The sequence below is a fragment of the Psittacula echo genome (genome assembly GCF_963264785.1).
Source record: "Psittacula echo genome assembly, chromosome: 3".
In the NCBI taxonomy this organism is placed as follows: Eukaryota; Metazoa; Chordata; class Aves; order Psittaciformes; family Psittacidae; genus Psittacula; species Psittacula echo.
Genome location: NC_137736.1, coordinates 120,385,571 through 120,411,199, shown reverse-complemented (window position 1 = coordinate 120,411,199; position 25,629 = coordinate 120,385,571). Strand labels below are relative to the sequence as shown.

General features: G+C 45.0%; 2 protein-coding genes across 3 annotated transcripts in view; one reads left to right on the top strand and one right to left on the bottom strand.

The window, feature by feature from the left end:
* RAB30 (RAB30, member RAS oncogene family) overlaps positions 1–5,098 on the top strand; it is a 40,999-nt gene extending 35,901 nt beyond the window's left edge. The window contains exons 4-6 of one of the 2 annotated variants that reach the window (XR_013956391.1): positions 2,401–2,584; positions 3,086–3,340; positions 4,263–4,385. Coding sequence is in view for 1 of the 2 variants with exons in the window: in XM_080612767.1 (XP_080468893.1) it covers positions 2,401–2,584; positions 4,263–4,513 (435 nt within the window). In the remaining variant the exon portion in view is untranslated. Of the gene's footprint in view, positions 1–2,400; positions 2,585–3,085; positions 3,341–4,262 lie in introns of both variants that reach the window. The other variant, XM_080612767.1, reaches the window with a different exon arrangement.
* Positions 5,099–17,682: 12,584 nt separating this feature from the next.
* DDIAS (DNA damage induced apoptosis suppressor) lies at positions 17,683–25,428 on the bottom strand (the record flags this gene model as incomplete). The annotated part of the gene is made up of 4 exons (XM_080612970.1): positions 17,683–20,268; positions 22,292–22,409; positions 24,187–24,348; positions 25,316–25,428. The coding sequence occupies 4 exons, from the start codon at positions 25,426–25,428 to the stop codon at positions 17,782–17,784; spliced, it is 2,880 nt and encodes a 959-aa protein (XP_080469096.1). The 3' UTR covers positions 17,683–17,781.
* Between the last annotated feature and the right edge of the window lie 201 nt (positions 25,429–25,629).

Here is a 25,629-nt window from a genome sequence, read left to right as displayed (position 1 = left end):
ACCTGTATGTGAAGCTAAATGTGTGCAAATGCTGAAGAGAGGGGAAGCATCAGCTGGCCTCAAGAAAACAAAGATGCAGGTTTCCTGCAGGCTGAGGCAGGCACTGTCCTTTGGATCCTCTGGAAAAATAGGCAGGTAAAATGGTTGCTGTGAAATACTTTATTTATAGAACCATAGAATCACAGAATGGTTTGGGTTGGAAAGGACCTTAACATCATCCAGTTCCAACCATTTGGCAGAAATAGTCAGTGGGGTGAGATGGGAGATGTGCATTTTGTGTGCAGGATGAGTTTATCACTGGCTATAAGGTTGACGGCGCTTCCCAATCTTATTGCGCCCAGTTCACTGACTGCAGCCAGTGAGAAACCCTCTCCCCAGTGCCATCCCTTTTGCCGTCCATGTCTGTTACATTAAAGGACATATTCACATCGAGTTTTTGTCAGCTTGGAGATCATCTCAATGAGTGTGGAACACACGTAAGCTGGAGTTAGCCAGTAGATCAATCAGGAAATGTTTTTCCTGGGAAACAGCCGAGCAACAACAAAATGAGCTGTGTTTTTCCATCTGCCAGAGTTTGAAGGCTGATTTGTTTTAATGGGGACTCGTTCATTATCTGAATTCCATGTGCAAGTAATTTCACGTATGGTTTTGTGTGTCACTTAACTACAGGCACCAGGTTCAGCTGTTTAAGTACAACTATGCCAAAGGACTAAGCACAAAGTGCCCAGGAGCTGTGAACCAGAACAAGTCACTTTCTCTCTCTCAAAAGAGTACTTTTTCAAACTTATACCCACATCTGAAAGCTGCTACTGGGAGCTCTTATTTCAAACTAACACATTTATGATGAGTACCTGGGGTAGTTTGACTTTCGAACTGGGCAAGAATAAGGTTTTTCTCTGTTATGCTGAATATATGGAAGAAATCTCAAATACTTCACCTTTTTTTTTTTCCTAAAGTATGCAGGATTTTGGCCAGAAACCACCCTTTCACATAGTTAATTCCAAGGAGGGTGCTTTAAAAAAATAAGAGCTGAAGCAAAGAAATGCTCTTTTATGTTGAAATGTTTCCATTTTGGATGTTTGTTTCTTTGACCGCCTGTTTGAAGAATTGAGGTTTTGCAGATGGTAAGAGTATAAAAACAGCATCAGTTTAGTTTGTATTGGGAAACGTTTGTTGTCTTCCTGGACCCAGAGGGTTTGGCAAATGCTCATGACCTCTTTGGAGCTGAGGCGCTGGCACAGGGTGCCCAGAGAAGCTGTGGCTGCCCCATCCCTGGCAGTGTTCAAGGCCAGGTTGGACACAGGGGCTTGGAGCAACCTGCTCTAGTGGAAGGTGTCCCTGCCTGTGGCAGGGGTTGGAGCTGGGTGAGCTTTAAGGTCTCTTCCAACCCAAAGCAGTCTGTGATATAGTTAAGGACATGTCAACCAGTTCTACTGCCTGGGAATGCAGCCAGTGAGCAACTAAGTGGGATGGATGATGTTATAAAGAAGAAATGAGTCCCTTGGATCAACCTTCATCTGAGCTCCTCGTTCAATCCTGTATTTTCCATCTATCAATGCATCGTCTCAGCATAACTGTAACTAGCTTTGGGAGCTAGAGGAAAGGTTCATTTTTTTTTCTTGGGATGGATGCTGCTGTTAAGTTGGAATTCAGGAGCAGGAGAAGTGACTTTCTTTCTCCATCGCCTCTGTTGTAACTCCAGGCCAGCAGCTCTGTCCACAGCAAAGGGAGACACTGGAAGCCACATGAAAACCCACAGACCTGTGCCTTCCAGAGGCTGTCGGCTGCAGTGCCAACTGACTTTGTGCCTTGCATTTCAATGCACTAGTGCAGGAACACAAACAAAACACTCTGGGTGAAAGGAAGCTGAGGGAGCTGGGTCTCTATAGTTTGGAGAAGAGGAGACTGAGGGGTGACCTTATTAGTGTATATAAATATGTAAAGGGGGAGTGTCACGAGGATGGAGCCAGGCTCTTCTCAGTGGCAAACAATGATAGGACAAGGGGTAATGGGTACAAACTGGAACTCAAGAGGTTCCACTTAAACTTGAGAAGAAACTTCTTCTCAGTGAGGGTGACGGAACACTGGAACAGGCTGCCCAGGGAGGTTGTGGAGTCTCCTTCTCTGGAGACATTCAAAACCCGCCTGGACACATTCCTGTGTAACCTTATCTAGGTGTTCCTGCTCTGGCAGGGGGATTGGACTAGATGATCTTTTGAGGTCCCTTCCAATCTCTAACATACTGTGATACTGTGAAGCCAACAGGGAGAAACGCAAAGTGCTTTCCCACCATTGGCTTTACCCTGAAGGGGTTTCAATAGGTCAAAACAGTGCTGCTATTGAATAAAAGACGTTAACTTCTTTATTCCCTTTTCCCACCTTTCCTTGTTCTGCCCAAAGCTGCAGATCTGGGACACGGCGGGACAGGAGCGGTTCCGATCCATCACACAGAGTTACTATCGCAGCGCTAACGCCTTGATCCTCACCTACGACATCACCTGCGAAGAATCCTTCCGCTGCCTGCCCGAGTGGCTGCGGGAGATCGAGCAGTACGCCAGCAACAAGGTCATCACCGTGCTAGTGGGTAAGTGGTGATGGTCCCACATGGGCTGGTGTGATGAGGGGGCTGAGATGTGTGTGTCGAGGGGTTGGTATCAGATGGGGATGTGAGCAGGAGGAAAACATGGCATCTGTGTGAACTCACGGTGCTGGATGCTGGAGCTGGTGTGGAAGATCTCATTGCCAACCAGTTGTAACTGTAGGTGGGTACAGCTCTAAACCCAGTGTGTGGACCATGCCTTCTCCAAATCATAGAATCACAGCTTGGTTTGCATTGGAAGGGGCCTTAAAGACTATCCATTTCAAGCCCCTGCCACAGGCAGGGACACCTTCCACTTAGGGCAGGCTGCTCCAAGCCCCGTCCAGCCTGGCCTTGAACACTGCCAGGGATGGGGCAGCCACAGCTTCTCTGGGCACCCTGTGCCAGCGCCTCAGCACCATCACAGGGAAGAACTTCTGCCTAAGAGCTCATCTCAGTCTTCCTTCTGTCAGTTAAAGGCTGTTCCCCTTTGTCCTGTCACTACAGGCCCTTGTAAAAGTCACTCTGCCAAGATGCTGATGGTGGTGTTCAGGACACCACAGCCATTACTTGAAGTGTGGTCCTGTCTTAGATCAAAGGCTGTTGCATGCAGAAGTGGATACTTCACCACTCAGTTCCATATGGGACTAAAGTGTTGATGGTGCAGCTACCAACTGAGCCAAGAATAGAGCAGTTTCCCTTGTGACTCCCAGCTCGGATCTCATCAATCTGGTGATGCCTGCAGGTTGCTGTACCCATATGGTGAGACACATAAACCACTTGTATTGAGTGATAATCTGTTTAGAAAGGAAACCAGTATGTGCAGTGGGTCCAAGAAACTGCTTTATCGGGAAAGAAAGGACATCTCAGGTGAGACGAGGGCAATGAGATGCGGTTTGCCAATGAAACTGCAGTGTGTTCCTCCCACTAAGTATCAAAATTGCTCATGGAAGTGGACCCAAGAGATGTTTCCTACGGAAACTGCAGAGTCCATGGACACAGTCCCCTGTTATTGTAGGTCCTGGTCTGTTATCTTCATTATGAGATTAATTTATGGCAAAACCATCATGTTTGAAGTGAAGTGGCCAGTAATAGGGTATAATCATATCAGATGCTTGCTTGAGGCTTTAATCAGCTCTCTGCTGAACTGAGCTCAAGGGGCTGGTTCCTCATCCCACCTCTCTCTGCAAGTGCTCCCCAGGCCCAGTCCTCTTCCAGCCTCAACAGCCAAATACTTCCTAGGAATATTGAAATAGGAAAGCTGCCTTCTGTGCCAGGCTTCTTTTAAATCCTGTAATGACATGAGAAATATCACATTTAGTGTCTCGTATGCTGTAATTGACATTTTAAGTGCTGCTCAGAGCAAGAACAGAAGAATTTTCAATAGATATAATGGAAATCCTTTAATCTTGGTTGATAGCAGCAAACAGATGCACTGGTGCTAAATTAGAGCTAACTGACTTGGATGTTCACAGGACATATTGCTCTAAATGAGCTGATATTAAATGAACTTAATCACTTGTATCAGGGAATCTATTATTTGGAAGAGAGGGGAAAAACTAAGAGTTTCACATCAAAACCACTGTCCATGCATATGTACAACACCAAACTCTTCTTTATCCTTTTCCAACCTCCACTTCTCTTGTTTTTGGAAGCCAAATGAATTCCTTTTCTATCAATGCAGGTAATAAGATTGATTTAGCTGATAAGAGGGAAGTCTCCCAGCAGAGAGCTGCCGAGTTTTCCGAAGCACAGGATATGTACTACCTGGAGACCTCAGCAAAAGAGTCGGATAACGTGGAAAAACTCTTCCTGGACTTGGCCTGTCGCTTGATCAGCGAGGCACGACAGAACACCCTTGAGAACAATGTCTCATCCCCCTTACCAGGAGAGGGGAAAAGCATCAGCTACTTGACTTGCTGTAATTTTAACTGAGGAGCTGGCAGGGGATTTCCTGTTCTGCCATGGGCCAAGAGGGTTTGTTTATTTTCCTTCTTTTTTTTCCTTCGCTGGGATTTATCTGCTTGAAGGGAATTCCTGCCACTTCCCAAGTCAGGATGCAGACCTGGAAGCATGGCTCCAGCTGGATGGCAACATAGCAGAATATATCACGGTTGAAGTTTCACCTTTCTTGCAGCCTCTGGAGCAGGTTAGGAACAGAAGAGTTGCACAAGGGCTTCATGTGATGCAGAACACGAGCTGCTGTGTTTCCTTCTGTGGGAGACTAGTGCAGCCTCTCCTGAAGAAGATACTGAAGAGTTGAATATCTCCCTATCAGAACAATGTGTTTGGTCCTTTTTGAAATTAAATAAACCAACAATGAACACTGACCCTGGACTACACTGGCAGTCTTTGGGGCTGCCAGTGAGTGAGCTCTTAGGACATGTACATAGCGTCTGCCCATGCGTCTCCATGGAGGACTCCAGTGTTTGAAATAGTGTTATGTCTCTCATCTACAGGCACTTTCATGAACATGGAATTAAAGGACAAGTTACATATATCAACATTTTCCAGATGTAAAAAGACCTGGATACAGCTCAGTTGCTCCCTTTGGTGCTAGCAGTTCAGCAAATATTCCATAGACCAAACGTAGTCTGACTACATTGCTGTCCTCTGAATGTGTAACTTAGACTGGTTAGGAAAAAACCCCACACTAATAAGCACTGTTCATAAAAATAAAACAAATCTTGTTACCTCTTTTTCTAGGCCTAAAACATAGTGGGAAAGGACTGTGCTGCTTTGATGGCCAACGCAGGATGAAAAGACTTCTCCAGAAATAAAAATAAACCAGAAAATTAACCATTCCTCCGCTAATTAGTAATGTCCTAATGTGGAAAATTACCTTTGGGAAAGATTATTGGTGGAGCTGGGGAAAAAGTGCACCAGATGTGACCAAAATCCTGTGCGTGCACAGATTGCGTGTAAGGGTTCAAAGAGAGAGCAGTTTGAAGTGGCCGTCTGCAATACGTCCAGCTTAAACATAAAGCTTGTAGATACAGTTCTTGTTGAAAGGCAGGTGTACAATGTAAAAGGGTTTTTATGCTAGGTGGGAATAGCAGCGGGTTGCAAATGGTATCATTCTGTGTCTGACCCATCCAGCACTCACCTCATGGAACTGCTCTCCAAACTGGTTTCTCTACTAGAGTAGCTTTCATGTTCAGGGCTGTAGAGTCATTTAATTCACTCAATGCTTTACTTTTAATCTCAGATTCCAGTATGTGTATAACTGCTTAGGCAATTTCTTTCTACAGACCCCCTGAAGTGGAAGCACTCTGGAGTTTGGGATGTTATAAACAATGCATTGCAAATGTACACATTGACATTGAAGTGAAACAGGAAGATAGCGAAATGTGCCTGTGCAAAATGATACTTAGAAGTTTCAGTTCAGTTCAGCTAATCTGCATAAACCTCCCTTGGCAATTACATGGCTGTGATTTGCTGTAATTTAGAGTTAATCAATTTAATATTAATTTGGCTTGTACTGAAGATTAAAACAAAGCTTTTGTATTGACATAAAAAGCTGCCAGTAAGTGCGTCTTTAAAAGAATAACAATTAAAAAGGCATTTTAAAATGCTTTTACACATGTTCCTGGAAAGACTTTTGGGCTGTATCATGTTGTGCCTTTGATCCGTAATAGGGAGCTGATTGTATCAGAGAGAGGGGATCGGTGTGTCATATGGTCATTTCTAGTATTTTCTTGCTATTTTTTAGGTCACTTTCTTCTGTTATGATTAGTGGTAAAAAGGAAGATGTAGCAGTTGTGGTACAAGGCTCGTTTGTCATTTAGGTAACACTTAGCAAAGATCTTTGTAAGTATGAGAAGTTGGGGGACAAGTCATCGACTGTGCTGGCCCATTCTTTTTCGCTCTCTGCTCATGGTGTAGTCCAGAGGATTTAGAAATGTGTGGGACTCGGTGGCTTCTGCTGTGCTGGACTGTGTGGTACAGCCTGTGCTGAAGAGCAAAGTCATTCCTGAGCACTCCTTAAACTGCCAGACACTGCTTTGTTTGTGCTTGTGAAGACCACACAACTTAGAGACAGTGACTCTGCACAGGTTGTAGGTAGTCATTAAGAGCAAGGCTGAGGGTGTCAGATGTGAGGTAACGCTCAACGTAAAAGCAGTGCTATGTATATTTAACTTCTAAAGCTCTGACTGTGCAGATGCTGAGCTTGTTAGCACAGAATTGATATCAAATAGGACAGGGCTCTTTGAGTTATCAAGGAGGAAGGGGACTGCCCAGTAGAACACCTATAGGTTCCTCAGCTGGATTTCCTAAAGCATCAAAGCTTGGCAGGTACTTTTCATTCTTCCTGGGCACCACTGTAAATGCATCTCGAGGTGTTCCTTGCATCACTTCTGGAGGCTGAGCTCTAACACATTATCATGACTGAACAAGCTGAACTGGTTAAATAGCAGAAACCACTAAACTGGTTTTTTTGGGTATTCACTTTGAGGTTTCTAGAAGGCTGTCTCCTTTTCCAGTACTGTTCCTAACCTGTAGGTGGCTATTTTGGAGACTAGCTGCCTACAAGCAACCTCGAAGCATTGGTTCTTTTTATTGCTAGCAAATATTCTCCATGTAAGGACTCCATCTCTGCACAGTGATGTGCTTTTGCTTCAGGGTAGAGTGGTGCAGTTGGACTGCTGTTCAAGTGAAGTATCAGACTTCTCCAGAGGCAGATCTGAACTGATTCCTTTCAAGGCTTATTCTGTGTAGACTTAAAAAGTTGGAAGGAAACAATGGTGGTGTATGCAACACTTTATAAGGTCATAAGCCAAAGCTGTCGTTTGAAACTCGCCTCTTTTCCTGCAGTTAACAAGGTTAAGAAGTGATATTTTATTGTAGTAACTCCTTTGCAGGAATTATTTTTGTACACCTTCAAGTATCTCTCTAGTGCATACAACCCATCCTCCTTGTAGCACTGAGAGCGTACTTTCTCTTCTGCAGTCTGGTCCACTGCTGATAGCATCCCAACTAGAAGATGAGCTTTATCAGTTACTAAGTTAGTGCTGTGGTATAATGATCAAAGCCTTGAAAACGAAAAGGAGATAAAATAACAAACCCCAATTATCTGGCAATCAGCTCCTCAGCTATAGCCAACACCTTGCTAGATGAGTGGGATTTTGAGAACTGTCAGTAAAAGCCTTGTGATGCTTACTGGGTCGAGGGTCCAAAAGCCATGCAGAATTGATATAATGGAGCCAAATTTGACCAGAAACATTCTCTGTTATCAAGAGAGCAAAGCTAGGTTTTGATGTGTTTTCAGGGTGATGTAGGATAATCTCATTTCTGGGTGAATATTAATTTCTGTAGTAGTCCCATAATGAGACCTTTTCTTGAGTTCTTTTTGCACAGTGCATAGCTCCAAGCAGAAGCCAATATTGGATGGTCCACAGATGTTTGCTTTATCTGTCAAACCTGTTTGCAAAGATGAGTGAAAGCATCTCCTGAGAACTGCATGGTCTAAACTCTATTTTCCAGTTCAGCCACTGATTCAGTTAGGCTGATCTTGGGTAAACCACCAAATGTTGTGTGCTTCACATCACTGCATGGGAAGTACTCCCTGGTACTTTGCATTGGGTATTTACACTGCAAGTTTGCTGGGACAAGCCATGACTCCCTCTGTTCCTATTTGTGTTCCCCATGAGAGACAGTCCTTGGGGGTGGAAAAAAAGCCCTTCAGGTCAAAGAATTATGATGTAAAAGGTGATATTCTGAACTCTGTAAAGAAAGGGACACTGAATGCCTCTTCCTGCCTCTAAACACTGAAGTCCTGATTTGATCTACAGGTAAGTTGTTTGAGCATGCAGTCAGATACGTGCTTGTGCTGAATGCTAAATGGCTTTGTGATCGTTATTTAATGAAACCCACACATGACAAATTGTCAGGCAAGATGCTTTGTTCTCTGCTGTGGAACACATGAAACAGCCCTTATAAAACCTGTCAGCCTGCTGATGCTGTTTGGAAATAGCGATGTTGGTAACAGTTGGCTCCTGCTAGTCTAGGTTTAGTGGTTAATGGCTATTGAATTCCTTCAGCATCAGTAACAGCAGCAGCAGACTGAGGCTGACACAGGAGGCAGTGATTTGAAAATCAAAACTAGTGATGCAGAAGCACGATGTGAGCACATGTGTGGGACAAGAGGCTTTCCCCAGCTTTTGCTGACAAGGGGTGCAATTAGTTACAGTCAAACCCGTTGGGTTTTGCCTTGTTTGTTATCCCTGAGGACTGCTGTTTGCTCAGATGCTTTTCCACTTGTCTTTTGGGTATGAAGATCTGTCTGTAGATCAAGCTGAGATGTTGAGCTGGCATCATTTCTGTAGCGAGAGACTTCAGCTGGAAAAGAGGTTGAATTCTCCAGCTATTAAAATAGGCTGAGCAGCCATGCAGGATCACCTGCCCTTTGGGGACCTGTGGTGTCACCATGGTCAGTATGGCTGGAGACACAGTCACAGAAGCCCTCTCCTGGCTGTGGGACAGTGAGTACTGTAGCCCTTTGTGCAAGGGGACAGATGGGCCTGTGGAGCAGAGGATGCAAAGTAAAGAGATGGTTCTACTCGCTCAGGGTCTTCTCAATCCCATCCTCATTTAAAAGGTGCATCTATGGCTTAGATTTTCATTGCTCTAGATTTAATAAGGGATGCTCATCTGAAATTGTTCTGCTTTCAATATCAAAGCACCCCCAATATCCTTATACAAGTTGCTCCTACCAACAAAGACCCTTCTGAGTTAATTCAGTTAGAAAAAAGGTGTTTTGAGAGGATGCTTTGTGAATTCCTTGTGAGCAAGTATGGAAACTGAAATGTTGATCTATACAAGGGCTAATCAGAAAACCCATTGGAACCAAAGGAAATAAATCAGTTCTAGTGGTGAAAAACCTGTAAAAGATGTTGTATCAAAATGCCTATTCCTTCATTTATAAACTTTATTCTCTTCTCTGCACAAATGTGGCTCTTGGCACCACCCTTTTTCCTTGCATCAAGTCTGTCCTCTTGTGGCTGTGGGTAATAATTGTTCTGCTTACCGTTCACAAGCAGCAAAGGGTCATCCCTTTGAAGGACAGCTGTCATGATGAGTGGTGGGGAAACACTACCTTGATTTCCTACAAGTGAGTAGTGCATCCTAAGCAAAGCAGGCTCAACTTGTCATGTCTTTGAAATGTGACCATCCACTCAAGCTGTAGTTGAATGTACCATAATGATTATAGATCTCTCATCTGCTTTGCTTTAGGGTTTATCTTGGCAACAAACAGAGTAATCATGCTGACCATGATGCAAGGCTCCCAAAGTAGCCCACTGCATTGCTCTGACTTCACCTCCCTAATCACCTCCTCGCTGAACTGACCCCAAGTCTCCTTTGCAGTACTGTACTATATCCAGCCAAGAGAGATTGCGGCTGTCAGCACCCATGGATGCCATCGCACCCCTTGCTCCTCATGTGAATGAGCTGTAACTTAAACCAGAAGTAAAAACTATGCCGTGTGAGCTGGGGGTGTTTGTTTTATTCCAAGTGTGAGCCACAGATCCAGGGGGAAAAAACCCTTCACCTCTAATGCTTGCCCCTCCAAATGCTGTCGAATGGGTAACTGGGGAAAGATAACCTGGATATAGCAGACACTGGGACAGCAATGAGTGTAATTTAGGCGGTGAATGTCATCAGTGAAACATGAGAGTGGTTTCAGGAGTACATCTAGGGTTAACAGCTCAGCTCTCCTGTCTGGATAAACTGTGCTGTACTGTGCTCAGAGGTTGTCTCTGTTTTCACGTTAATAGCTATTAGCACTCCCTGGATGTGATCTCACATTCATTGAACCAGTTATCCTTTTCCAGCAGGCTCAGGAGATAATTTTAGCTCTGGTTAGTGCTACAATTAAGCTCAAGAAGCAAATGCCACCTTTACATTTGCACCTTTGCTTTTTCCATGCTGCTTAGCTTGGGGTAACATTGATGTGCAGGATGGTGTTGTCCTTGCTGAGCATCTTCTGGAGCCCTGGTCCACAGGTACTTGACATGGCCAAAACCTGTGTCAGTCATGGGTTTAGCTATGCATGGCTCCCTGGAGGAGACAGGGGGTGATAGAAGTGCTCTTGTGCTTTCATGGGCAGTGAGCAAGGGCTCTGGTGTCACATGAATGCTTTTCAAAGCCTGTTTCCTCTAGTACCTGTCATCATGAATCTGTTCCTCCCCAGTTCTGCTCATGCCTCAGGCACTGTGGAGGTCTCAGACTGGAAACAAGTATGGACCACTGGATCCAGCTGCTGCTTTAGCTAGGAAGAAGAGCATCCATGGTTCATCTTCTGTGCCACCTTGAGATTCTTACTATGAACATAAACCCAACTAAACCCATAAGCAGGTCAGCCAGGGCATCCTGTAAGGAATGTGTCTCTTCTCATGGGACCAACAGAAGAGGTTCAGATGCTCAGAACTGGTAGGGGTTTGGTGCAAGTAAATCTCCAGTGAGCAAGTGGATACTGCTCTCCATCCAGGGGCACTTATGGCCATGTGGAGAAGCCATTCTGAGCCATCACTTGTGTGGTTGTGTGGAGCATCTCTGTGAGTCTGGGTTGCATCATGGTCATGAGCTTTAGTAAATGTAATGGCCACAGTGTCCCCAGCAATCAAACCTTTCTGAGGGGGAAGCAGAGGAGAAGGGAGTGCTTCTTTGGCATTTTAACGGAGTAAGAATAAAATGGTTGGGGGAGAAAAAGCCGTCTAATGAGAGTACAGAGGAAGGCCAGCGCTTGTTGCGGTGCTGGTTTGGAGTGACAAGTATGTATGTGAATATTAGAAAAGCAATTTAAAACATACCATGGTTTTCAGCACACTAAGATGTGCTATAGATGTGTCACATCCATTTTATTCCCTATGGCTGTTTACAAAAGGGAAAGAAACACAAACCCCCCTGAGACTGGAGCAGCTGCAGTCACTCAGCTGTCAGCATGGGACCAGGCTCGCTCTGCTCCTCTTTCACTTCCACGTCTCTCTGTTCTGCTGCACATATTTGGCTGTTCTGTGAATTTGCAGATCATGAGGGTTTCTTCCCCAAACTGCCTTTGATCTGCACAGACTCCCCCAGCTCTCATCTCAATTCATTGATGCTTTGAGTAAGCGTTTTAATTTCGTGTTTTCCGGTTTGCTCCCCTTTGTAACGTTACCTGACTGACAAGCTCCTTGTGCTCTGCGTTACCTTTAGGTTTTAAGTCTAACACATTTCCTCTTTCAAGCTACGATCAGTTCTTACAGATGTTATAAAGGCACCTTCATTTCCTCAGGAGAAAACCTGCGTTACTCTCAGCTTTGGTTACTAGCAAATCAATATTAAAGCATGAACAAAGTATGGTTTATACCATCAACCGTAGTTTGACTCATAGTTTAAAAACCTGCCTAAGCACTAAAAGCAGCATCTTGTTTGGAACCTCCACACCAGGGAAGTCACTGCATCAAAGGGCTTTCCTGGGTTGGAGTTTTCCCCACTGCTGCCTTTTCCCCAACAACTGTGAATTAGCACAATGTACAGAATTGTAGGCAGACCCCTCATTCCTGAACACGTGGCCAGAAGGGAAAGGAGAGGACGCTGTTCCTTGCTGATCAAGCACAACCATGTCAGTGGAGAAAATGCACTACAGCCGGTCAGAGCATTGATCTCTGGGGTCATTGACGCCAGGGTCATGCTGTCTATGGGAAGGGGTTAGGTGTTAGCAAATGGCCAAACTGTGAATCATTGACTGTCAGAGGAATTTGGCTTGTCTGTCTTTTTTAAGTTCTTGTGGTCAAGTGTGGTGCAGTGGGGTTGAGAAAGGAATGTATTAGGGATGACCGGGATGATGAATGTATGATGCTTCATGTTTATTTGTAATGTCCTTTTTATACTTAGAAATTGCTTACATATGTATCTGTATGTAAATAAATGTTTAATCCTTTCCACTTGGTGTTTGGAGTGTTTGATTTGTCTGGGGGGGTTTGTCTGAGCTGCAAAACAAAGTTGCCTTAAAAATATACAGAAGACAGATTCACTTGATGTGATTTAATATCACATCAACAAATGAATGACTGCTGAGGCTTTTCTGCTTGGGTTGAGCACATCAAGGCTCTCACAGCATTGGGACCTCACAAGAAGGGCAGAAGTAGAGCTGCTGTCCAAGGGAGCAATGTCCCTTTGCACTGGAACAGAAGGAAGAGGCTATTCAAAGCAAGAGGGATGACAGCAAAGTGTGAAATACCAAAGGAACGCTGGAGTCAGTCACTAAGGGTGGTCTCTGACAGGTACCATCTTCACCCATCAGCCAACCAGGAGAGGAGCGCTGCTGGATCTCATCCTCACTAACAAGGAGGGGCTGGTCGAAGCAGTAAGGGTTGAGGGCTGCCTTGGTTGCAGCGACCACGAGATGGTGGAATTCAGGATCTTGTGTGGTAGGACCAGTACAATAGCAAGTAGAATTGCAACCCTGGACTTCAGCAGGGCAAACTTTGGCCTTTTCAGGCAATTGCTAGGGGAAGTCCCATGGGCAAGGCTGCTTGAAGGTAAAGGGGCCCAAGATAGTTGGTTGGCATTCAAGAATTGCTTATTCCAAGCTCAAGAGCTGAGCATCCCGACACGTAGGAAGTCAAGGAAGAGGACCAGGAGACCTGCGTGGCTGAATAAGGAACTGCTGGGTATGCTCAAGTGGAAGAGCAGAGTTTATAGGTCATGGAAGGAGGGGCTGGCCACTCGGGAGGAATATAAGGCTGCTGCTAGAAGATGTAGGAAGGCAGCTAGGATGGCTAAGGCCTCCTTAGAATTAAATCTGGCCAGAGGGGTCAAGGACAACAGAAAGAGCTTTTTCAAATACATAGCTGATAAAACTAATACCAGAGGCAAGGTTGGCCCACTGATGAACGGGATGGGTGCCCTGGTGACAGAAGATACTGAGATGGCAGAGTTATTGAATGCCTTCTTTGTGTCAGTCTACTCTGTTGGAGGCAGTCCTGAAGAACCCTGTACTCCTGAGACCTCAGATGAAGTCAGGTCACTGGAGCGGTTTGCCTTAGTCCATGAGGAATGGGTTAGGGACCAGTTGAGCAATCTGGACATCCATAAATCCATGGGTCCAGATGGGATGCACCCGCGGGTGTTGAGGGAACTGGCGGAAGTCATTGCTAGACCACTCTCCATCATCTTTACCAAGTCTTGGGAAACGGGAGAGGTGCCTGAGGACTGGAGGAAAGCAAATGTCACTCCAGTCTTCAAAAAAGGCAAGAAGGAGGACCCGGGTAACTATAGACCGGTCAGCCTCACCTCCATCCCTGGGAAAGTGATGGAACACCTTATCCTTGATGCCATCTTAAGGCATGTCAAGGATAAGAGGGTTATGAAGGGCAGTCAACATGGCTTTACCAAGGGGAAGTCATGCTTGACCAACCTCCTAGCCTTTTATGAGGAAATAACATTGTGGATGGATGATGGCAGAGCGGTGGATGTGGTCTACCTTGACTTCAGCAAAGCATTTGACACAGTCTCCCACAGCATCCTCATAGCTAAATTGAGGAAGTGTGGCCTGGATGATCAGGTAGTGAGATGGACTGCGAACTGGCTGAAGGACAGAAGCCAGAGAGTTGTAGTCTATGGGGCGGAGTCCAGTTGGAGGCCTGTATCTAGTGGAGTGCCTCAAGGGTCAGTATTGGGACCAGTATTATTTAATATATTCATCAATGATTTAGATGAGGGAATTGAGTGTACTGTCAGCAAGTTTGCTGATGACACTAAGCTGGGAGGAGTGGCTGACACACCAGAAGGCTGTGCTGCCATCCAGCGGGACCTGGACAGGCTGGAGAGTTGGGCAGGGAGAAACTTGATGAAATATAACAAGGGAAAGTGTAGAGTCCTGCATCTGGGCAGGAACAACCCCAGGTTCCAGTATAGGTTGGGGAACGACCTGTTAGAGAGTAGTGTAGGGGAGAGGGACCTGGGGGTCCTAGTGGATGGCAGGATGACCATGAGCCAACACTGTGCCCTTGTGGCCAGGAAGGCCAATGGCATCCTGGGGTGTATTAGAAGGGGGGTGGTCAGTAGGTCGAGAGAGGTCCTCCTTCCCCTCTACTCGGCCCTGGTGAGACCGCATCTGGAATATTGTGTCCAGTTCTGGGCCCCTCAGTTCAAGAAGGACAGGGACCTGCTGGAGAGAGTCCAGCGCAGGGCGACAAAGATGATTAAGGGAGTGGAGCATCTCCCTTATGAGGAAAGGCTGAGGGAGCTGGGTCTCTATAGTTTGGAGAAGAGGAGACTGCGGGGGGACCTTATTAGTGTATATAAATATATAAAGGGGGAGTGTCATGAGGATGGAGCCAGGCTCTTCTCAATGGCAAACTATGATAAGACAAGGGGTAATGGGTATAAACTGGAACACAAGAGGTTCCACTTAAACTTGAGAAGAAACTTCTTCTCAGTGCGGGTGACAGAACACTGGAACAGGCTGCCCAGGGAGGTTGTGGAGTCTCCTTCTTTGGAGACATTCAAAACCCGCCTGGACACATTCCTGTGTAACCTTATCTAGGTGTTCCTGCTCTGGCAGGGGGATTGGACTAGATGATCTCTTGAGGTCCCTTCCAATCTCTAACATACTGTGATACTGTGTGATACTGTGATCATCATTGCAAACCTGTAGCTGGTTAAACCCTTGTCCTAGTGCGATGCAGGATTTGTGTTGGGTCAAGGTGATGGTTGGATGCTTCGGATGTCTTTTATTCTTTGTCCCAGTTCCTTTATTAACTTAATGCTGGTTCTTCTCCATCCTTCAACTTGTTCTTTTTTTTTTCATGCTGACAGAACTCCACTGGAATTCCCCACAGAATCTTTTTGGATTTTGGGCAATCCAAGATTGCCCATGGTAAGCCTTTACTCTTTGGGTCAATACATAAATGTGCTCTGACTCCTTCTGAGGACCAGTTTTCCTCCCCTGTGCTCTGCTCCACATCAGAGATGACTTCTAATGCTTACACTGAGAAATGAGCTGTGAAGCTTGAAGACACCATGTGTCTTTTATTGCCTTTTCCACTGACCTTGAAGCTCCTTCCGTGGTAAATGTCTGACATTAGGGCTGGACCATCTGCTCCATGGTCCCTTGGAAGCTGGCACTTGGAGTCAGTGAGAACACAGAGAGGTTTTTGGAGAGGAAAAGTCCCTGCATGCTCCTAGGTAGGAACTAGGTAAAGGAGAGGGAAGAAAACATCCTTAAAGCTTGGACAGCTTGGGAATTTACTGAAAGAGAGCAGGGATGGAGCGTGCTGCTGGGAGTGATGGCTGGAGAAGCCAGGCCAAGCTGTTCTCAGGGAAAGGCAGGGGAAGAGTGGCAGCTCTTCCTTGCAAGGAGCATGTAACCGGTGGGATGTGAACCTTCTTGTTCAGTAGGTGTAGCAGCAAGGGCAAGGCCTGTAAATCGTTGGTAAAAGGATTGTAGGAGCACAAAAGCTCGCTGCAAGAAGGGAACAAAGTGCCCAGGGAAGAAATGGAAGAGTAAGAGACTACAGGAGCAAACCCAAGGCAGATTACTGCCTCTCCTCCACCATCTCATGTGCAAAGTCTTCCTACAGAGCACTTGGGGAGCTCTGCCCAGAAGGTATCATTGTGACCTGTCACACAACAGTGCTTTTTGGTCTCGCTACGTGTGCAGTCCCCTTGCATAGAGCAAGCTCTGACTGCCTTGCATTGTTTTCAGTGGTATCATACAGACAGTCCTAATTTAAAACCTAGTCTTGATTTATGGCTTTCTATGCGCAGGGAATCAGTCACAAACCCAGCGTGCGTTTTCAGGAGCTTTATTACCTTCAGAATGAAACATGCTGAGCTTTATTCTTTTTGTGCAAGCTTATAATTACAATCACATCAGCTTGCGCCAGAGCTATCGCTTACCATGGAGTGCAGATGAATTGCCTGCCTAATAAAATCACTCATGCTGGACAAAACATTTCATGTCAAGATGCTGTCAGGTCTATGATGTGGAAGCTCTGGCAGTGGTTCAGCGCTAGCTGCAGCAAGTCTCTGGGTACCATTTGGACCAGCTCTAACCCCCATGATAAAGTGAGTGCTTGTCCAGTTCATCACAAGGGAGTGCTTAAAGAGCCACCGATGCTGCAGTCTCATATTATCTGAGAGGCTGTAGTAGAAACAGCTAGTTTAATGTTGTATTTGAGCACTGATGTCTTAAAACCTTTTCAGTATTGCTTTTCCCTGTGCTCAGTGATTTGGGTATGAGTAATGCTGTCTTCCTCTTTATTTCTGCTACTTAAGCTATAAACATACATTTACCGTTTCCAGGCAGGCTACATTTCTTACTTCTTTTACCCCTAACAGATTCATCAAGTAGGATTTGATGTGTAATCAATAACATCTTCTGCCCAGGTACAGCATTGTAAGCACAGGCATAGGGGTTAGAACTGGATGAGCTTTAAGGTCCCTTCCAGCCCAAACCATTGTACAATGATTCTATATGATTCTATGAATTTGAGGCCTGCTTCTGGTCCTCCAAGCCAGCATTTTCAGGCTGGTAAGATCCTGTGCTATCAGGTCCCCACACGCTTCTGCAGCCCCTTCTTCAACAACTGCAGCTCCAAGATTTCTCTGTTTAGTGATCCCAAATAGAGCTGTTCTGGGTGGAGGATTTGGAAGATGTCAAAGCAAGGAAAAGGAAAGACACTGTCAGGAATGAGCCACTAGCAGTCTTGAACGTGACAAAACCTCCAGGAAAGCTGAGAGCTGCTACCAACCTCTCAGGATGGTCCTCTCCACCCAGCTCAATGCTGCCAGACTGGGCTCAAATACCAAGCTCCCATATAGTATTTGATATTCATTGAGGAAACTGTTCCGCACAGAGAGTCATCAGGTGAGAATCTGGAGTGGACACAGATTCCAGGGCTCTTCTCGTGATGAAGACAATGCACGCTACAACACTTCACCTGCCTGTACTTGATAGAATGAGAGCTATTAAATACTCATTTACAAAAGTCTTTATTGCACATTCTAGAGTTCATTTACAGTGAAACTGTAACTGCAAATTCTGTTTTCCCCCATCTCCGTGGTACAAAGATCAGCAAATAAACACAACTCATCTTAGGAAGACATATGCCAATAGGTATATAAGCAATTATTACAAAGCTTTTCTTCTTCTGGCTCCTTCCATGAAGTTTTACAAATAATTTAAAAGAATATGACATAAATATATCTTTATTTTAGTGTTTTGGATTATGGGAAGAAGGGGTTTGTGCTTGGAAGAACAACTCCGGAGACCAGCCAGCAGCCCCTCCAGACATCCCCCCCGAGTAACCTGCACTTGAGAGGAGAGTCTTGTCTTCTGAAGGGGAACAAGTTTCAGTGAAGAGCAAGGCCTTGGTGACATCAGCAGATACAGGAGTTGTTAAAGTCCAGGCTGCGTCCCCAGGGTTTAGTCTCTCGTTTTGGAAGCATGCATCATTCTCACTGTTTATGCTCTCAGAAGTAGGGTTCCTGTCAGTGTACCCACAGCTCACCCGCACGTCAGGAGCCAGCCCAACTGCTTTCAACTGCAAAGATGCAGATGGCTTCAACCTTTTGTTTGCAGAAGGAGGGATCCACTCCTCACAGCTGGCAGGCAGTTGGCTGTTAAGGAACTGCTGCGATACAGAGCTATTACTTTCCTTGTCTTCACTATTACTTGACCATTCACATTTCACTAACCTGCCAGTAAGCTGCTGCAGCAGAGTATTCTGAAAGGCAGACCTAGATCGCTTGCATTTGGAATGGATCTTCCTGGGATTTGTAGGGGTGAAGAGAGCAACAAAAGAGCTTCTTTCCCCAACAGGCCACAGCTTCTGGAGAGGTTTTGCCATAGGAGTGGACTGTGAATAAGGAACAAAGTCTTGAGCGCTGACTGAATTGCATTGTGCATCGCAAAAGGAGGATGTTACTGGTGTACTGTGCTTCCTAAAAGCACGAGGGAACCTGTGTCGGGCTGAGCTCCATTTTGAAGTGTTATAGGGAACATCTCCAGCATAAAGCACTAATTCAGCAGCTGTGACCTTGTCCGTCGAAGTATCATCTTCCTTTATTAAAGAATTACATGATTTCCTTTCTCTTGCACTTGCATCAAAGAGATCAGCAGAAGCATCGTAGCTGCCTTCGGGGAAGATACTGTTCCACAGTGTCTCTCTCCTGTTAACACTTTTGAAGGTGTTTTCTGACACTTCTGTCAATGGCTTTAATTCTCTTTCATAAATCCTTCTCGTATTGCTGGGAGTTGCTGCAGCAGAATCCCATGTTCCTGTAAGATCTGGTCTTTGGCTTGGTGTAGAAGAAGAGTTTTCTTTATTTTCCCAACCAGCTAAGCAGCTGCCATGTGCAGAATGCACACAGGGAGCTGCCTCACTCCTCTTCAAACAGATTTCTCCATGTTTAGCAGCACAGTGATTAATAAAAGAAGATGACTTCGAAATGTCAATATTTGCTGCTTTGGACTGCACGTATCTGCTCTCAGAAACAGAAGGCTCTGGTGTAACTGGCAAGGATTGTGACAGAATAGGTAGATGAGGGTTAGGTATAAAGCAAGATTCCTTGTCAGATAAAACACTAGAGGAAGACTCACGTTGTGACAGCTCATCACTCTGAGGATGTGCATGTGACTGAAGACAAGCAAACAATACATTCTCCCAACTGTCACTCTCTGCTGGTGGCAAGACCTTCCTGGAGACACTTGCTTCAGGCAAATCAGCAGCTACAAGGGTTTGCCTGTGATGTGATTTGTTAAGATTTACACCCAGCCTGCTCCTTTCAGGATGTTTGCCTGCATCGGGATTGGGTGATGTTATGATGCTTTTGCCTTCTATTCTGGCTAAGAATTCATTCAGGCTTTCTGAGAACGCGAGCTCATCCCACAGCATAGAGTCCATCTGAGACACTCCAGTCACATTTATGTGACTAGAACCTGAGGCATCTTTCTCGTATAAAAGGGAGTTGTGGGATTTTTCTGGGCAAGAATAATTTCTACCATCAGTCTTTGGATGAGTGCTTTGTACCCCAGATTCCAAGGGATGTTGTAACAACCTGGAACTGGTTCCATGTGAACACTCAGTCTCTGAGGAGGATATTCTCTCTAATTCATCAGTTCCAGAGATACTGTCACTCTGACTAGGCTGTGAACTCAACTCATTATGCTCCTCTTTATCCCCTTCCTTCACAGCAGAGCTGCAAAACGGTGAATCCCAGAGAGTTGGATTGTTGAGGCTCACACTGCAGGATTCTGCAGGGACAGGCCTCCCCTCTTGTTCATGCTGTTCACTCACCAGCCTTCCCACTTCCAGAGTGGGAAAGTCTTCTGCTGTTACCCAAGCAACAGACGAAGTCAGGCTCAAGGACTCCTGCCAGGACCTTAAAGGACTTTCTCTGCCACTAGACTGAACAGAGCAGGAGTTTCTGCTCGGGCTAGACAAGCTGCTGAGCTCACTGACAGGTTCATCTGCTGCAGCTGCTGATGTGTCAGGTAAATCTGAGCTGTTACTACAGCTCCTGAGTTTTGCTGACTGCAGGAGCCGATGGAAGTAGCTGATAACAGTAAAGCCAGTAGCAGCAGCGTTTGGCAGGAAGAGCTGGCAAGCTGTAAGGGTTTTTGTACTTCTGTTAATTCTGGAGCAGCTCTGCAAGATGCTGCTGGCAGCAGAATGGCCTCCATCTTCCCTTGCCCAACCCTGGGAGTGGGGGAAAAGGTAAAAGTCTTAGTACAGTATTTTGGGATAGAAAAAGAAGGATAAAAATTAACACCTGTCTTTTAAGCCAGGCTTCAATTCAGGCCTAATTTTTTGTCAGGATCTGCAGGGAAGAGAATACAAAACAGGCTGTCACACAAAGCAATATTCCCTGGGAAATAAGCACTGGCAAGGGCTATAAAGGGCATCACAGTGAGAGGTTCTTTGCTTGCTGCAATTACACAGAGTTTTGGAAAACATGGAAAAACAACCAAGAAAACTGAGAACTTCACTGAAAATGTCTTCCTCACTGTAGGGCATTGGGTGCTTCGGGGCTGCCCCCAGTGCAGTGCTGTGCAAATGGCCAGCTGCCTAAGTCCAACGCTTTTCTTTTACAAGAGCTGGATTTGTTCAGCCTTGAGAAGAGAAGGCTCCTTAAGGGGAAACCTTAGAGCAGCTCCAGTGCCTAAAGGGGCCAAAAAGAAATCTGGAGAGAGGCTTTTGATAAGGTCACATAGGGACAGGACAAGGGGAATGGCTTCAAACTGAAAAAGGGGAGATTTAGATTAGATTTTAGGAAGAAATTCTTCACTATGAGGGTGCTGAGGCGCTGGCGCAGGGTGCCCAGAGAAGCTGTGGCTGCCCCATCCCTGGCAGTGTTCAAGGCCAGGTTGAACAGGACTTGGAGCAACCTGCTCTAGTGGAAGGTGTCCCTGCCCGTGGCAGGGGGTTGGAACTGGATGAGCTTTAAGTTCCCTTCCAACCCAAACCAGTCTGGGACTCTATGATCTTCTCAGATTCATTTGGAGAGTAGTGTGTCACAGGAGCTTCAGCTGCAATTCTTTATAGAACCTGTTCCTCTCCACACAGAAGAATGTTTTAATTACACTAAAAGGAATTTTCTAATGTTTTGAAGAGTGGATGAACCCTTTTTCATCTCTCCCTCAAGGTCTGGGAGTGCCAGAGGCCAAAATATAGCCATCTTCAAAGTCAACAACCCTCCTACTCCCTGAGTCCAAGCAAAGGTTGAGGTTGAAAGCTCTTAAACAAGGACAATACCCTTCTAGGTAAGTATGTTTTGTCAGTTGTCACTTTTACCTGGGAGAGTGCAAGCACATGCACAGCTGAACAGAGCTGCCCAGAAATGCCTACAGCCAAAGGAGGAGTAAATGGTCTTTGAATGTGTGTTCAGTCCTTGTGTGTGCAGGAGCAGCCACAAGGCTGTTGATATGTAGGATTATAGCTGTAAAGGCATCAGACCTAGAGACCTGGTGAATGGTTCCAGTTAAATAAAGTTAATCCACAAAGTCCTCCGACTTCCATTACTTAAGAGGCCTGGAAAACCTCAGCTCAGATATAAACCTCATGATACCTACGGGAGAGGAAAAGCACCTGCCAGGTAGGGTTTAGTTCAAAGACTTCATAATATGAATGACTCACACAAGCACCACTTGAAGAGAACTTAGAAGACTGTTTCCATGGAAATATTACTAAGAACTAATATTTCAGAGTCTGTTAAACACATAAAAGAGCCACAGATACATATGTTGAAGAGCTGTACTTTATCAACAGTGGAAAACATGCTCTTGAAATCATGAAACATCAAAATGCTGCAAGGGGATGTGTTTGTCCTTACATTCCAGACACCAGGAGACTATACAGCGTGGGAAAGGTAGGGCACTGCTTGAAAAGACAGTCTGTTTCTTGCTTGAACTGTACATGGTTTTTTTACAGACTCCAAGCTGTTACAGGAGCTTGGCACTGCTCAGGCTCTCTGAAAAGCAGCCCTGACAAACTGTCAAGCTGACTACTGCCATTCAAGATGACTTTGGATGTGACTCATTTAAAATAACACAGGAGTCTGGGGGAAGAGGAGCAGAATCCTCCCCGTGTCCTAGCCCTAAGTTTTCTCAAATTGCCAAAAGATGTTGTACATGATGCTTTGATAACTCAGTCTGCGCCCCAAACTGGCTACAAGCTAAAGAAAAAACCTAATTATAAGAGAGTAATGTGGATTAGAAGTTACCTTCACTCCAAATATAAATCTCTTTCCAATGAAACAGGTTTCCACTGCTTGAACCAACACTGCTTGAGATGCATCTGTGTTTGTTTCTCCTGACAGCTGACTGAAGTCTTGAATATACCTTGAGTGAAAACATATAGAAGTATTGGACCAACAGAGGAAGCCTGACATAGCATTTTAGCTGTAGTATAGGTAGGACACATGCTAAAGAGAAGATACTGTGGTAGCTTAAGCTAAACATGGAATGAAAACAGGAAACCAGGAAGCTATAAATTGGATTGTTTAGTTAACTTGTTGTGAAACAGGAGAAAGCAAAACAACCACTCTGGATAGGTTTAATATACACATGACTTTGAGGTGTTCCCTGTGTGGCCGTGATTTTGTATCAACACAACGACTGTAAAATGCTGTCAACATGCTGCTACGGCTTACACAGCCTTCCTGCTTGTACCTTTACAGCACTACCCATACTCAGACACGCAAATGACTCTGGTTTTCAGAGCTGACAGTAGTGCACCAATGTAGAATGCCTGCCATGAGTATGCTCTACATGCTGCTAATGTGGGATTTAAAGTGATCATCTTTGACTCAGTGATAACACCAGACACTGGAAAATAACAGAATAGAGAAAGAAGCAGTGGATGGAGCTGAATATCCTGTCCTAGCAGTTTCACAAATCAGAAAGTCTGAAGCTTATCATGTGGGTGGTTGGGCTCCGAGGACTAACAGGTTTTCTTAGAATCCTCTAATTTCTAAAGGCTAATCTGGCACATGGAAGTAACGTCATTATTTTTTTTAAATCCAAACTGTTAAAAAACAAATCCAAACAAAAAAAAAACCCCAAGGCTCCATCTTTACCTTAAGATTCCCCTGAAATCTTGAGGGGAAAAAATATGCGTAAATCTCTCGAAAAGCCAACTGACTTCAAAATGTGACATTAGACAAAGGAATTTCAACCATCTCAAAGGCAGAAGGACACAAGAAAGAAGTCCAATCAACTTGTGAAGCTCATTTAGCAGGTAACCAGCTACTTTCCTTTTGATGCAGCTACATATCCTGGGCTGCATCAAAAGGAGCGTGACCAGCAGGTCGAAGGAGGTGATCCTGCCCCTCTACTCTGCTCTCGGGAGACCTCACTTGGAGCATTGTGTGCAGTTCTGGTGTCCTCAACATAAAAAGGACATGGAACTGTTGGAACAAGTCCAGAGGAGGCCACGAGGATGATCAGGGGACTGGAGCACCTCCTGTATGAAGACAGGCTGAGAAAGTTGGGGCTGTTCAGCCTGGAGAAGAGAAGGCTGCGTGGAGACCTCCTAGCAGCCTTCCAGTATCTGAAGGGGGCTTATAAGGATGCTGGAGAAGGACTCTTCATTAGGGACTGTAGTGACAGGACAAGGGGTAACGGGTTCAAACTTAAACAGGGGAAGTTTAGATTGGATCTAAGGAAGAAATTCTTTACTGAGAGGGTGGTGAGGCACTGGAATGGGTTGCCCAAGGAAGTTGTGAATGCTCCATCCTTGGCAGTGTTCAAGGCCAGGTTGGACAGTCTTGGACATGGTTTAGTGTGAGGTGTCCCTGCCCATGGCAGGGGGGTTGGAACTAGATGGTCCTTAACTTCGAACTTAAGGTCCTTTCCAACCCTAACTATTCTATGATTCTACATTCTATAGTAAAGGATCTCTTTTACTATGTAGAAGTAATCCACCTCAAAATGTCAAGATTTCAAGAAGAAATCAAGCTTCAGCATTTTCTCAAGGTGATGGGTACCAAGGAAATGCTGGAAGGGAGCATTTTAGCAGCTTCTTCCCACTCGTCTCCCCACCACCCAGGCTCATCTCTATTTTTTTAGGCTGAATTAAAAGCAGCAGCTCTATAGATGCAAACAATCCCTTCCTTACCTCTGCAGATTTTCCGCAGTGACCCCAAAGAATGGATCTAAGCAACTGCCAAACACGGTGATGTCAAACAAATCATTAGTGTCAGCAATCTTTAGGGACAATCTGTATCTGTAGCTTGCATCTTTAGCTTCACCTGTGCAGCCACATTTTGGACAGTTAAACCTGGCAAAACACAGTAACAGGATAAAAAAGACTGAATACATGAGCTTATGTTAATCGCTGCTGAGGTAAGAACTTCTCTGCAGCTGTAAGTATTACTACTATAATGTATCAAACATTCCATTACAAACTATATGATTACTTCTTATTCTTTACTCCCTGAGGCATTAATCTTACCACAGGTTGGCTGTATCATGTCAGAAGCCCTTTGGCTTATTTCATTGATTTATTAAATGCTGGACAGCTGTGAAGTTGGAGAGAGACAGGGGGCTTTGAATGACCTGTTGGGAAGTGATTTTGAATTCCCCACATCCCCATTTCATTCTGGTTTGGAATTTTATTTCCTGCAGCCTTAGTGTAATACCTAGATCTAAAAAATCATCAGGAAACAGCACTGTTATCTTTTACTTCAGCATTTGAAACGACAGAGATTGTTGCTTTACAAAGGCAGCTCCTCCTGTTTAGTGCTGACATGTATTGTTCTCCCATGTGTCACAGATTTCACCTAACAGTGGGATTAAAAAGGACAGTGAACACAGTTCTGGACACACAGTAAGTGAAAGAGTCAAGCAGGACTACCTGATGAATTGCATATCTAGAATGAGAAGAAATACAAAAGAAATTAGGATTTGATTTGGAGGGGCTTTCTGTCAATGCTTTCCAACTGGGAACAGCATTGGAGAACTGGATGGACTGCAGAAGATATACCTGGAAGCTGTTAACGCACATCATCTAAACTGTTCTTTGATACTGCGTAGCACTGAACACAAGAGAACTCTTGATCTATAACCATCTCCAAGCTGCTACTGGAATACAAGGAGATCTGAATAGTGATAAGTAACACAAATATCTGAAACTGGCACTTATTTCTACAATGGCTGGATAGTCACTCATCTGTTTTAACTTGTGTTCAGCTAACAGATATTCCCAAGGCCTGTTACAGTTCACAATCCCCCAAAACGGGACGTACCTCCTAGAATCCAGTATCAGCCTAGAAAAGCAGTTTTGACAGGCGGGATAGATGAAGCAGGAGTTCTGGATGGAAATTACAGAGGCAGCCAAGAGTCCTCTCACACTATTCATGTGCTACAGCATCACCTGAAACAAGTCAAAATGGTTCAAAGACTTCTCTTTTTATGAACTGTTAATATTTACTGCTTTTAGTTGGTCTGTTTGAACATTCTGAAAGGCAGCCTTCAGGAAATTATGATCTGTTTGCAATGGTAGCCCAATTGAGGCAACAGCTACTACTACCCTTTGTTAATCCTTTAAGAAGAAAAAAAA